General features: G+C 41.7%; 2 protein-coding genes across 4 annotated transcripts in view; one reads left to right on the top strand and one right to left on the bottom strand.

Annotated features, from left to right (window-relative positions):
- ZXDC (ZXD family zinc finger C) overlaps nt 1–10934 on the top strand; it is a 28156-nt gene extending 17222 nt beyond the window's left edge. The window contains exons 8-10 of the mRNA XM_074282865.1: nt 2616–2776; nt 8203–8304; nt 9250–10934. Of these exons, the coding sequence (XP_074138966.1) occupies nt 2616–2776; nt 8203–8304; nt 9250–9336 (350 nt within the window). The 3' untranslated portion in view covers nt 9337–10934. The remainder of the gene's footprint in view (nt 1–2615; nt 2777–8202; nt 8305–9249) is intronic.
- Nucleotides 10769–13780, bottom strand: part of CFAP100 (cilia and flagella associated protein 100) — a 43341-nt gene continuing 40329 nt past the window's right edge. For all 3 annotated transcript variants that reach the window (XM_074283809.1, XM_074283808.1, XM_074283807.1), the window contains exons 15-16: nt 12650–12743; nt 10769–11942 (exon numbers count right to left, since the gene is read on the bottom strand). In XM_074283809.1, the coding sequence (XP_074139910.1) occupies nt 11829–11942; nt 12650–12743 (208 nt within the window). In that variant the 3' untranslated portion in view covers nt 10769–11828. The remainder of the gene's footprint in view (nt 11943–12649; nt 12744–13780) is intronic.

The raw sequence follows: 13780 nt of genomic DNA, 5'->3' as shown, positions 1-13780 counted from the left end.
CACCGCTGCCCAACGGGAGCTTGCTTTTTCTGCCTTCTGGCCAAAGCCAGCTTGCAGTTGTGTGAACACATCTCCTCCTGTAGGAGGCAGGGAAGAGAAGGCAGTGGAGTCCTGTTTTACAGTGTTAGTGAAGTCATTGTGCAAGGCAGAAGCCGCATGTGGTCAGCTCCCCTTTTACAAACCCCTTCCATTTGACTGACTTTGAATTTGAGTTCCTTCTCAGTAGAAGGCTGTGCCTCTTCTATGGGAAGCTGGAGCAGGACACTGAGGCTAAGGGCTCCTTACTGGAAACATGCTATTGACTGGCACACCTTTATAGTTCTTGCCTTTCAGTCATTCATTTAATGCTTTTTCGGTCTTCACTGATGCCGTCACCATTTTTTGAGTTAATAACATGTTACTTATTTGGATGGTACATAACTCTCCAAACCCAGTGGCCAAGTGGGAATGATGAAGAGCTAAGCAAAGATTTCTAAGACTTTTCCAACCTTGGGATTGAGCATTTCCCGATGAGGCTTGGCGAGCAAGAGGTTGCCCCCAGTGTTCTTATCCACAGGGCAGATTGCAGATCCTCTCTCCAGAGTTGTGGCCAGGGATCCAAGCACACCTAAACATTAGGGCGAGGTGAGAAGTTCTTGTTTTGTTTTGTTTTCAGAGGAATTAGAGACCCAAGGGCACCAAAAGCCCTGCCCCTGGCACGGCAGTAGGTGCTGGAGGGGGTCAGGGGACAATTATCTAGGACACTGTGTGGAGTTGTAATGATCAAATGGTCATAAGTAAATTTGCATAGAATGGGCTAGAGTATAGGGAGGTGAAAGATGGTTGGGTTTATCCCTAACCATGGAGAGTAACTCAGCCCTGAGGACATCCCAAGGAAGAGGGCTTCTAGCTCCCTGAGCACATATGCTTCATCCCTATTTAGTCTTTAATGCCTTGGAGAGATTAGGGCCATTCTGACTTCTTGCCGTCAGGCTTCAGGAACCTCTTGGTCTGCTCTTGGTCAGTTTAATTCTAGCCCATCCTGGCCACTCTTCTGACTCAATCTCCTAGTCTGAAGGTTTGGGACAATCCTCAGCTTTTGTCCCCTGACCAAATGGGAAACCAAAGCATTTTCCACTGTAGCGTTGTAAGATTGCCATCTACTGGTTGTTTTAAGAAATAACATTCACTCAGCATTATATACTTAATACAAACTTTTTTTAAATTAGTTTTTTCCCCTGCTAAAACCATTTTCTTTTTTTCCTGTCTTCCCCCTTGCAATTGGGGGAAAAATAGAAAAGCAGAAACTTTGTGACAGATATGCATAGTTTATTCCACATTGATTAATCCCATTCTACACCCTAGGTCCATTATATCTCGCAGAAAGTGTGGGCAGCATGGCTTGATAAAGTCCTGAAGATAGTCATAGAATTTAGAGCTGTAAAGGTCTTTCGGGTCATAGAATCTGGTGAGGGAACTGAGGCCCTTACAAACTAGGTGATATTCCCCAGGATACACAGAAAGTTTTATTTCCTTTCCTTACTAATGGCTCACTGAAAATCTAGTTTACTTCATAAGAATCATGCTTTTAAGTTCAATTCTTTCTCCTTTTTTTTTTTGTGTTGCTTAAGTAAAAGTAAATGGGAGAGACCTCATGCTGTAGTATAAAGGGCTAGCCTCATAATCAGAAAGATACTAGCTAAGTAGGACCCCAGCCAAGTAATTTCATACCTCTGTGCCTCAAGCAACCCTGTAAAATTATAAAGTGGCAAAGAGGTGGTCAGGCTCAATTAATGGAAGGATTTCCTTATTGGAAGATAGCCATACAAAGTAAAATTTTGGAGACTTGGACCACCTTCTCCAAAAGTAAGGATCAAAAGATTGAGTTTTCCTCATATGATGACTTTTTAATTAAACTGGCAATGTTGAGCTTAATACTGAGATAATTTGTTGTCAACAGAGTGAATGTATGACTTGTCAATCATTTTCTCTTCTGATAAAATTTTTGAAACAGTGAATGAAAAAACAAATTTTCAGTTGGGCTAATAACTCTATATTTTGGCCATCTTTAGCCTCCCAAATTTTATGCACATATTATAGAAAGCATAAATTCTTACTCTAGTTCCACCTGAAGGCATGGGAGGAAGTTACAGCAATGGGTTAATAAAGGTTGATAGCAGAGCTTCTGGCATAGACAGAAAGGCTTTGAGCACAAACCTAGTGAAGCTGGTAAGATTCAGAGAACATCATCACTACAAGCTTGGCCACCAGGAGAGGAGTTTTTGGCCATAGGAGTTTACAAAACTTCACCTTTATGAGGATTTTGTGAGTTGCATCCTTTGCAAAATGAGCATCTACACTGATGAAATCACAGGGATTATTCAGGAATTAGAGAAGGCAGGAAACGTTCAGTTTTGCTTCCATTAATTAGTAAAAGGTCAAGCTAGCTGAAATAATTCATGACATTTAGAGGTTTCTTTTTAGGTTCCTTCTTGGGGGATTTTGAAGTCTAGGAAAAGGTAAAGAATTTCTCTTTTGAATATATGAAGGAAGTGAACTGATATAAGAAAATGATATACAAACATAATAAATAAATTTAGCATACTAAGTTTATCAGTACATCTACTTTGTTTCAGGATCATCAGGATCTACTCAAAGGAAATTAAAAGGTGGCAAAGTGAGTCCCACTAATTTCTCTACAAGTCATAGCAGTGGGAATATTGTAGTGCCGAATGGAGGCTTAACAGAACAAGATCCAACAACTGGAGCTCAGTTTGTTCAGATACAGTTATTGCAGGTAAGAGTGTATGATTAACGTATGGAATATGGAAATATAATGAAAAATTGCCCACACTACCAACTGGATTGACATTTAAGGACTCAACCAATATTTTTCTCTTTTGTGTTTGATTGCTATTTTGATCCAAAATTTTGTGAAAGTCCATGTGAATTTCATTGTTTTGTTTATATTTTTATTTTTAATTAAAAAAGTAAATTAAAGTTTAGAATCATATGCAAAAAATTATATGATTAATGATTAAGAGAAAAATGAGCCCTGAACATTTGTGAGTGATCTGAAGTTTAGGTCAAACTTAAGTTGTGTCTAGAAATAACAAATGAGCACCATTATCATATAAAATGTCCTATTTTCTGCTTCTAGATCTTTCTCTGGGTACTTGCTCCATCAGAGTAGATTGCAGTTGGTCCATACCTCTTCATTCTATTCCATGGTTGCTCATGTCCTAGAAATTCTCCAAGAGGCTCTGTCCAAAGTGAGAGACTCCTTTCAAAGCCTCTAACATTCTGTGGATGAGCATGGACACGCCAGCACTACACTGATGCTCTTCTTTGTTGCTGCATGAATCGTTCTCTCTTCAGATTTCCTGGCTTTTGCTTTGCACCATCTCCAGAGCAGAAGTCTCTGTTAGGGACAGTATGTTGCATCTTTCCATTGCCTCCTCAAAGATCTTAATTCTCCATTATCTTTATGAACATTTTGAGTAGAAAAATAAGCTAGCATTGGATAGTCCATCATCTGTTGCTCCAGAGGCAGCTCAGCTCACATTTGTTATCCCCTCGTCCTGGGCACTGGAGGGGATACAGGATATAATCTTGGAGTTCATGATAATTTTTCTGATTTCTAAATTTCTCTCTCTAGCAGTTCATTTCAGTACTCTCATACTTCTCTGAATTCTTTATAATTATAGCTTAACTACTCAGTAATAATAAACCGTTAGGTTTTAGTCTTTCCCTAAGTGATGAATAATTACTTTGTTTTATAGTCCTTTGCTTTCCACCAAAAAACTGTTGCTAGAGAGAGAGGGAAGGAGAGGAAAAGAAAGAAAAGGTGGATGTATGTGTGGGTGGAGTATGAGTATATATGTTTCCTGTTTTTGACCTCTCTGGAGTACATGGCTAGCAGGGAGATCTCTGAGTCAAAGAACCAAACATTTTAACCATTGATTTAACAATTCAGTTTGCTTTCCAGAGTGGCCAAACTTGTCCAGAGTTTCACCTGCTTTGCAGTAATTCCCTCTCTGAGATACAAGCCCAGTAGAGACACTGCTGGATCTCTGCAATTTGCTGGATGTCTCACTGGTGTCTGCAGTTTGATAGCCTTTCGGGGATAGTTCCAAATTGCTCTCCAGAATGGTTGGATCATTTCACAGCTCCATCAGCAATGCACTAGTGTCTCAGTTTTACCATGTCCCCTCCATCACTTATCATTATCTTTTTCTTTTATCTTAGCCAATATGAGAGGTATGAAGTGATACCTCAGAATTGTCTTAATTTGCATTTCTCTAAATCAGTATGATTTTTTAGAACATTTTTTTCATATGACTAGAAATGGCTTTAATTTCTTCATCTGAAAATTGTTCATAGAACCTTTGAACATTTATCAATTGGGGAATGGCTTGTATTCTTATAAATTTAAGTCCATTTTCTATGCGTTTTAGAAATGAGATTTGTCAGAAACACTGACTATAAAATGTTTTTCCCCAACTTTCTGCTTCCCTTCTAATCTTGGCTTAATTGGTTTTGTTTGAGCAAAACATCTTTAATTTAATGTAATCAAAGTCATTCATTTTGCATTTCATAATGCTCTCTAGTTCTTCTTTGGTCATAAATTCTTCCCTTATCCACAGATCTGAGAGGTAGACTATCCCTTGTTCTCCTAATTTGTTTTATTTCTAAGTCTTGAAGTCATTTCAACCTTTTCTTGATATAGGGTGTCAGATGTTGGTCAATATTTAATTTTTGCCATACTATTTTCCAGTTTACCCAGCAATTTTTGTCAAATAGTGAGTTCTTATCCCAGAAGCTGAGGTCTTTGGGTTTATCCATTCATCTTTTCTTTAACCTGGGTCTTTCCTTTAGCATAATTAATGCCCCATCCTACCTTCCAGTCATCCCTTATTGTTCTCCTCTGTGGAGACAGGCAAGGAGGGATCATTCTAATGTTCATTCTCCTGTCATTCTTAGAAGACCTAAGGCAACATGGTATTGATCCTCTGTAGCTTCCCCTTCCCTGACTTGATAGGTTAGTTCTCTCATCAAATAAGTTGATATTTGTAGAATACTTCCTAAGCCATCGGATCCTATTTATCCTTTGTGTAAACCTTGGAAATCTATTCTCACAAAGTCATCTAAGAAGTATGCCAGAGGGGCAACTAGGTGGCGCAGTGGAAAAAGCAGCAGCCCTGAATTCAGGAGGACCTGAGTTCAAATCTGCCTCAGACACTTAACACTTCCTAGCTGTGTGACCCTGGGCAAGTCACTTAACCCCAGCCTCAGGGGAGGGGGGGAAGTATGTCAGAGAATATTTGGCTTTTATTTCGTTATCTATTGATGCTTGATAACTAATAGCTAGCCATTTCTATAATGCTTCCTGTGTGTCCAGCTTTGTGCTTAAAGTTTTGCAAACTTGATTTAATTGGATCTTGAAAGTAACCCTTTGATATCGGATCATGTACAGACTCTTCCTGTTGAGGTAGCCATTTGTAATCATCACTCTCTTTCAATTCTTATAATTTTCATTATAGTGACCATTTCTTCCTTGATGGTTAGAATCAGAATAGCAGTTCTTATTATTACTACTATCTTTTTAGTAGTGAAATTATTATTAGTTGGGGTTTAATCAACTGGAACTACCTTTCTACATTTTTTTTAAAGTATTTATATTTGTTTTGCTTTTAAGTTTAGAACTTTTTCCCTCCCTTCCCACTGTGAACTAGAGAAGGTCAACATTTGACATAGTTTTATATATATATATATATATATATATATATATATATATATATATATATATATGTGTGTGTGTGTGTGTGTGTGTGTGTGTGTGTACATATAGTATGCATATATATGTATATATATGACTATATATATATATAAAACCATTCTATGCATACTTCTGTTTTTTCTATGGAGGGGGGGATAGCATTTTCCTTCTTAGGTCCTTTGAAGTTTATTTGAGCATTTATAATATCAGAATAACTTCATTGTTCACAATCATTCTTCGAACATTATTACTTGATCAAAGGACTTAATTCCAGATTGCTCTCCAATCTCCCCTTTTTCAACTTAAGTAATACAAATAAATAGTCAACAATGGGGGAGACACTCCATAGTGATAAGAGGAGGAAAAGTAAAAGAAGTCATAACCAATTAATTCATACATAAAAAGAAGCTGTAAGACTGAAAATCACTTCTTTAGTCTGTCATCCCTGATGCTCCTAGGATGCTTTTCCTCCACCCTTTGTCTTCCCCACCCTCTCATGCTGACCTGAGGGTAGCCCACCACTGGCCCAGTGGTAGAGCTTTGGGCCAGAAGCCACATTTCATATTCTCAGCCCAATACCTGGTTTGTTTCCTCGAATCCTGAGATATGGGAGCCCAGAGACTTTAGCACTGTAGAAATGCCAGCTCTGGTTGCTGCTGCTGAGCCCAGATTGCTGGTGTCACATGGCCAGTGTCTGCTAGCTCTGTGGAGAGGCAATGACCTTACCTTTCCTGAGTCAGTGTCTTCCTTTGTCAGATCAAGTTAATAATACTGGATCATCTGTCTGTGGTTGTCCATAACTTGAGATTTTTGCAGAATGCTTTGTAAAGCTTACAGTGCTATGCCAGTATTTCACTTCCCCAGTGGAAACTGCACTAGTCCTGGCAATCACCTGGACCCTTACTTGGAGAATGATTCAGAGCATGCAAGTAGGCGAGGTAGAGAGTAAAGAAAGCCAACAGACTTAGGAGACTGCTTTTAGTGAAGCAAGGATTTGTCACTGATAGCGACATTCTCCAAATGCTGCTCTCACATTGTGCTAACTGAATTGTGACAATAAAAAAAAAGAGTTCATGGCAAAAGATTGATTAGAATATAACCAAATAATATTGGTTATAATATAATATGAATAATTGGAATAATATGGTTGTAATATAACCTCTCCTTGAAATAGCTCATTGAATTATTCTTATCACTTTGCCTGAAATCCTTATCCAAGTGCTAAAGGCAAAAGGGCAGGGCCTTTAATTGAGAAAGATCTTCCAAAACATTAAAGATATGGGGGAACCATGATGAAGTAAATGTGGGGGAGAGGTGGTAGTAGTGGGAATCAAGTTCTCATTCAAAGGATTTTCAAGTGGATAAATAGAAAAAAAATCAGGAATAAGTATAGGAGTAAAAGTTTTAACTAAATTTTATTTTTTCCAATTGTTAAGCATTTGTTTTTTTCTCTGATCTTCCAATTTAAGGTAAATTAAAAAAATAAAAACAAATCAAAAACCCTAAACAGCCTAGTTAGAAGTATTATCAGACAAAACAAACTTTGATGTCCTCATCCAAAAATGTGTCTCTGTTGCATATTTACTTCATCATGAGGCTTCTAAAATCTTGATTACTGTGTTGAGCAGAGATCTTTAACCTTTCTAAATGGCTCATTTTTACATTGTTGATAAGAGTTTAAATTGTTCCAGACTGAGAATAATGTAGAGCCAGCAGCCCACAGAGAAATCTCTTTTCATTTTTCTCTCATGGTTTATTTAACCAGACTTTGAAGCACTCGCAGATCCAGGTCACTTTGCTGGGTGCCAGGAATGCAAAGCCAGAGAAATAGCCACTGCCTTTAAAGAGCTTGCGTTCTATTTGGGGAATCCAGCATGTATGGACATAAGTCGTTATGTATGTATGTATGAAGGAAATGTTTGAACCGCTGGGCGAGGGGAGTCAGGGAAGACTTCCTGGAAGGAGTGACCCCTAAGTTGAGCCTTGAAGGAAACAAATATTCTGGCAAGTAGAGATGAGGACTGAGAACATTCTGGGCTTGGATGCTGGTTTTCAAGGAACAAGAAACTACCTCCTCCTTTTCTCATGGTAACTGGTTTGATTGAAGCCTCACGCTGCCCCTCCCCTCTGTTAAGAGCTGTGTGTCTTGTCCTGTCCTCTGCCCTCTTGCTTCCTGAAATCTGTCCTTGAGTCTTCTCAGGATGTACAAGCCAAAGCTTTGGCAGGGCTGATGCTTAGATGGTGTTTGGGCTGGCTACTGTGGAGACCAGAGGCATAGGAGTGAGAAGAGGGGACTGTTGGGAGCCAGCTAGGAAGTGAATGACATTTTCTGACTTAACATTGCATAGTGATAAAAATGGCTGCATGCAAAAGGATGGAAAAGAAATGATAATGGACGAAATGTATATGAAGTTTTGAAGAAACTCTAATTGTTGCTTCCTCAGGATGATCCCCCTGGCGATGGAGATTCACCATTTCAGCTCAGCTCTCAGTCTTCCACAACACATTCTCAGCTTACTGTGGATTTACCAGTACATATACTTCAGGTAGGATCTTTTAAAAACTGTTTCCTAGTTGCCAAGTTAGATTAAGATAACTAATTTACTACTAATACCCAACATTAACTTTTAACTAAAATTAAAGTGTCTCATAATGAGGAGGCTTTGATAATTTTTTAAAAGATAAAAGTATCTTGCCTATTTTCATAGGTCCTTTGTATCTTTTGGGAATCACTGATACATTTCTAGTAGAAAAAAAAAGAATTCTTTTTTTTTGTAGTATTAAAAAAGATTCTTAAAATTTATAAGTACTCTTTTCATTTTTAAAAATGATAGTAATTACTCCTTATTGCATTTTTCACAATCTCATTCTAAATGTAGAAAATTGAATTAATCCATAATAACCACTTTATTTTTCCTCTCCTTTTTTGGGGAAGGGTGGGGTGGTGGTAAGTCAATTGGGATTATGTGACTTGTCCAGGGTCACATGGCTAGTTAAGTGTCTGAGGCCATATTTGAACTCAGGTCCTTATAATACTCATTTTTAATAGGATTTTAAAAGGACACAGAGATAAATTTGCTCAAGTTGATTTGACTGGGCACAGAAAATTCAGAATGAATTATGCATATGAAAATAAATGATCAAGATCTAAGATATATTACCTTATGCATAATTTAACTTAGTTTCTAATTTTCATATTGAAAAAAATCTTAGTTCTTTAACTCCAGAATTCTTGTTTCTTACTACCTTTGGATTAGTTATCTGTTGCATTTTATTGGCAGTAAAAACAAAAGAAATGCCCTGTAAGTCAGTTCTTTGAGGCCTGAGAGAGTCTGAGAGTGGAGAAGTGTAATATAGCTGCCTAAGTGAGGATGGCCAAGCTTCCCCAAGTCTTCCTATCTCCATTAGAGTTGAACATTGTTTAGAAGGTCCCAACAGGTCCCAACACTTCTAATTCTGGCACTCACTCACTCTCTGTTTTGATTTTATAGGAGCCACATACTTCAACCGAGGACGATGCTGGTTCTGATAACTCACAGTTCACAGGAAGCACAATAAATTTACAGGACCTAGAATGAGACTATTAATATTACTTTGGGGCGGGGAGGGATGCAAAGAGTGCAATCATGCTATGGAAAATGGAAAAGATGTTTCCAGAGCTTAATTTTTAAAGAAAATGTGAAAAAAAAAAAAATGGAGCTAACGCATCTTGTTTTATGGTTCCACACAGAGTTTCTTCCGAAGACTCTTTGATGTATCAATAGATGTTGTTTGCCTTCTGTTTGGACTGTTAGGAAAGGGGCCTTGGGTTGGGTTGGGTTGTATGAAGCTGCCTTGCAGAATAGAAGGGCTATGATAAAAAATAAGCACTTTGATCCAGTAACTTATACCACTTGGTTTGTGAACCTGCCTTTCCATTATCGAACTAATCCCAAATGACTTGTTGCATTAAATAAGGACTCTTGGGAGGGGGGCAAAGATTGAGACTGATCAGTAAATGTGAGATCAGCCATCTGACCATTCTCTGGGCATTTAGACTAGAAGGGAAGAAGGTGCCCTGATGGGGACCTTGTACTTGAGAGGTGGGCAGCACATGCCGGGGCACTCTCAGAGGCCTTCTGTCGAGCTGAGGGGATGGGTCGTCTTCTGAGAGTGCCGAGATGGAATCCCAGACTCTGGGTTAGTTGTAGATGATCCACCCACCGAGCATCCTCTCTCTGGGTGCCCTTGGGCTGGCATGATCCCAGCACTTAGACTAGGGAGGATTAGAACTGGGAGACCTCTGAGAGGCCATCTTGACAAGGTCCTAATTTACAGAGGAGGAAACTGGGGCTCCGAGGGGGTCACAGCAGCATTTGAACTTATATGTCTTCCTGATTCCAAGTCCAGCTCTGTGTCCACTCTACTGCACTGCCCTCGTCCAACACGGCATCAGTCTGGCTGTTGCGTAAGACTGTTGGTCAGCCTCCCAAGGAGGTGAAGGTGGGAATCCCGATGTCGTGGTGTCAAGGATTTCTGTCTGGGGTGGGGGCTCTTCACTGGCGCAGGCCCCGTCCCCGTCTCTCATCTCAGAGCCGTTTGGGCGAGATTGCGACGCCTCCACACTGGCCACTCCACGGTACCTCTAGCCCTGATGTGTGAGCAGGCAGGACTTCCAGCCGCGTGACATCCCTTCAGTACGCATCAGCCTGTTTGGAACAAGAGGAAAAAGCAGGATGATGGAGTGCGTATTGGAGTGGGTTTCTGGTCATCTTGGTTTTCACACCCCACATAAATTTGGGCCATAGAGTTTACCTTTTAAAAAATTAAATTTTACATTTGGGTATTTACATCTGTTGGTCACTTGACAATAATTTTTTAAAGTGTGTCCTGAATACCTATAAAATTATGTATAGGATTTAATAATGGTATGGCTGTATACCTTTCCTGTTGTGAGGTCTAAAGATGTGCTTTGTATATTATGTATAAATAGTATTTTTTACAAAGGAAGCCTTGTCATACAAAAGGACATGAATTTATAACCTTGCACATATTTATTTGTTATTTACAGTTACGGAATTCACACAGGGTTGTTCAGAAATGCTTTTTTTTTCTTGTGCCTTTGGAAGTCTATGCTTGTGTAAAGATGCTGTTTTGTTTCTCGGAACTGAAAGGAATACAGATTCTTCCTACTTTGCATTTCTTGAATTTTTAGAATTGTGCTCTTTGGAGCAATTCCAGCAGTCCACTGCGAGTCCTCATCTGCTCTGCTGTCAGCACTTCCCGAAACCCTCTCTGAGCCAGTTCCTGGTGGGGTTGTCGCCCTTGTGCACCTCCTCCTTACAGGCACTCCGTGTTGCCTCCCTGTCCGCTGGCCGCTGCCGGTGTGGCCAGAGAACATTCTGCTCCCTCTTCTCTATGAGCCCGGGCTCCTTCGTGCCCTATCAGGATGCTCCCCTTGTAGGCTTTGGCTGTGGCTTATAGGATGGGTATGTGTTGTTAACATGGGACACATATTGCTAGTGGTCAGATTTTTCTTGGCTTTGAGGTTCATTGCTGGCAATGGACGTAGCCCCTAGTGCAGATGAATTAATAAAGCCTTTTTAAAAAATGGTCTTGCACTTGCAGTTTTACGTGACTCAGTACAAAGAACTATGACTTTTGGGGCTTGAAAATCTATCTTCCCAGAATCGGGAATCTTTCCTATTCATTGACTCTTCCTCTGGTGCCTTTCCTCCTTGAATAGCTGTAGCTCAAGGCATCATTTCTGTTCTTTCCTTGCTGCTTTTACAGAATGCTTAGGAAATGGTGGCTTTATTACAGAGGAGGAAGAAAGGACCCCAGACTTCATAACAGAATCTCAGCTTCTTTAAAGGGGCCTCCTTGCACAACCAAAAGGAGCACGGACTTTTATTTTAGTTTAAATACAAGCACAGAAAGAACGTGTGTCGGGGGACACTGGGAAAGGGGGTTGGAGTGACTCTAAATCATACAAGTAAACCAGTGCGGTCTGTTTGCTTCGATTGTTTACATCTCTTACAAGTGTTCAGCCAACTCCACGGGAGCGTGTGCATGTGCGTGTGCGTGTGCACTAAGTGAAGAAGAAGAGCATCTCTTCCTTCTCCTTGTTGTCTATGCGGTCGGTGTCCTCGGTCCGGACTTTGTTGTCCACAGGCTCCGAGCGGTATACGAGCCTCCTGCCCGTCTGCAGAGAAAAGAGGAGGTGTGCCTTAGTGGGAGCCCCAGAGGCAGTCACCCTGACAGCCAGATGGAATGAGAGTTGGAAGGGATGCGGCCATCCTGGGCACTCTGCTCTGAGGAGAAGGGAGATGTTCATAATGGGATGGGGGGCATTCTGGGAGGAGCAAGGGTGCTGGGGGCACCAGGGGTCATTTCATGGTCCTCACAGGCCCACTGGGCAGTTGGGCCCCAGACCTGTGGGTATGGGGTCAGGTTTGTGGGAAGAGAGGGCCCTTCACAAGGCTGTGGGCTGATTGGAAGAAGGGGAAACAAGGCAGTAGATGAATGGTGGCCAGCAGCATCTCAGTGCAGAAAGTTTAGACGTTTGGAGCTCATGACTAACGTTAAAGAACCTGTAATGGGGACCAGCCTCCAGGGATTCTAAGCCCAGGTCAGCTCTGTTAGAGGGCATCCCATGTCGGATCTCGGCTTAAGCCAGGATGTCCTCGGGTCCCTTCTCATGGCACTTTTTACCTGGGCATGCAGACTGCACAGAGCCTGCCTCCTGGAACAGGACCCTCAATAGCCTGGACGTTCCGGAAGAGCAGGCCATCGCTCTCAATGTAGATAGGCTGCCTCCATGCTGTTTCGTCTGTCTGTCCTCCCCTGCCCCCCAACGGTGAACTTTGGTCCAAGGAGCTTGACTGGCCCACACAGCCCACACCTCCCTACCTTTTTCTTGATTGATGCCTGGGCTCTGGCCAGGGCTCTCTGGAGCCGCTCCTCCTGAAGACTTTTCAGCACTCTTATTTTCTCTTCTCTCAATCTGTCCAACAAAAGGACACTAATGAGACAAGCTGGGACAGCCAGCCTGGGCAAATCCTCATCCCACAAGTGTCAACCTGCTGGGTGCAGCCATCTCCCCGAATCAAGCCTGCTCCCAGATACAACTTCAGACTGGGAGCCGTCCTATTTCACCCCCCTCCAGCTCCGAGTAGGCTAACCATGAGCCACTCACTGTTCAATGTCAGCCTTGTGGCCTAAGTGCAGATGGATCCTGAGCGTCTTGGCAGCCATCCCTTCCTGCCTGCTGTGATTGGAGGGGGCCTGGCCAAATGTCAGCCGGGCTGGAGAGCCCATCGTTTTATTAAAGTCCCGTCCCCAGGGTACGAGTGTGGAGAGGTGGCCATGGAGACAACAGGCAGAGGGAGGGACTGCTTTGGAATCCGCCAAGTACTCCCTGAGACCAGCACAAGTCCCGAAGTCCTGCATTGTCAATCCCCTTGGGGAGTGGGACCCTCTTTACCTGCTATACTGTAAAACCTGGATCACAGGTCTGTTTCCTTCTCACCCCAAAATAAAAGAATTGGTGAATTTCCTTCTTCCCCCAGAATCTGGAGTTTGCCATGTTAAGTCTTTGACCCATCAAGTCATCATTAGAAGCCTAGAACTCCCCCAATGTTGCACCACAAGGGATAACAATGCAGGATCCTCCTGATTGGGGGGGGGGGGAGAGGCTGAATTAGGAAGAAAGGATTTAACCAATGAATGGCACCTTGTTAAAACCTCTCTGATCTTTGTCCGAGCTGTGTACTAAGGTGCTATCATTTTCCCCTCTGGGGGAAAGGGCAGTCATTGGATCGTCTACTAGGAAGCTTCTTGTCAGGCCTCTGGATCTTAACTGTAGGCTGTATGAGGCTTTTGAGAGCTCAAATGACATCTCCCCTGCTCCCTCCCTTCTCCAGACCCAAAGTAAGCATGCTAAGTGCAAGACTTAAAATTCCACTCTTTTTGACCTGAAGGCCAGGCCTCTGTTCACCACATCAGGGGTTCTTGACCCTATTTTTGTGTCTTGGGCCCTTT

Source organism: Sminthopsis crassicaudata, chromosome 1, assembly GCF_048593235.1.
Source record: "Sminthopsis crassicaudata isolate SCR6 chromosome 1, ASM4859323v1, whole genome shotgun sequence".
Classification (NCBI taxonomy): Eukaryota; Metazoa; Chordata; class Mammalia; order Dasyuromorphia; family Dasyuridae; genus Sminthopsis; species Sminthopsis crassicaudata.
Note: the sequence above shows the minus strand (reverse complement) of the source record. Positions and strands in the feature narration are given on the sequence as shown.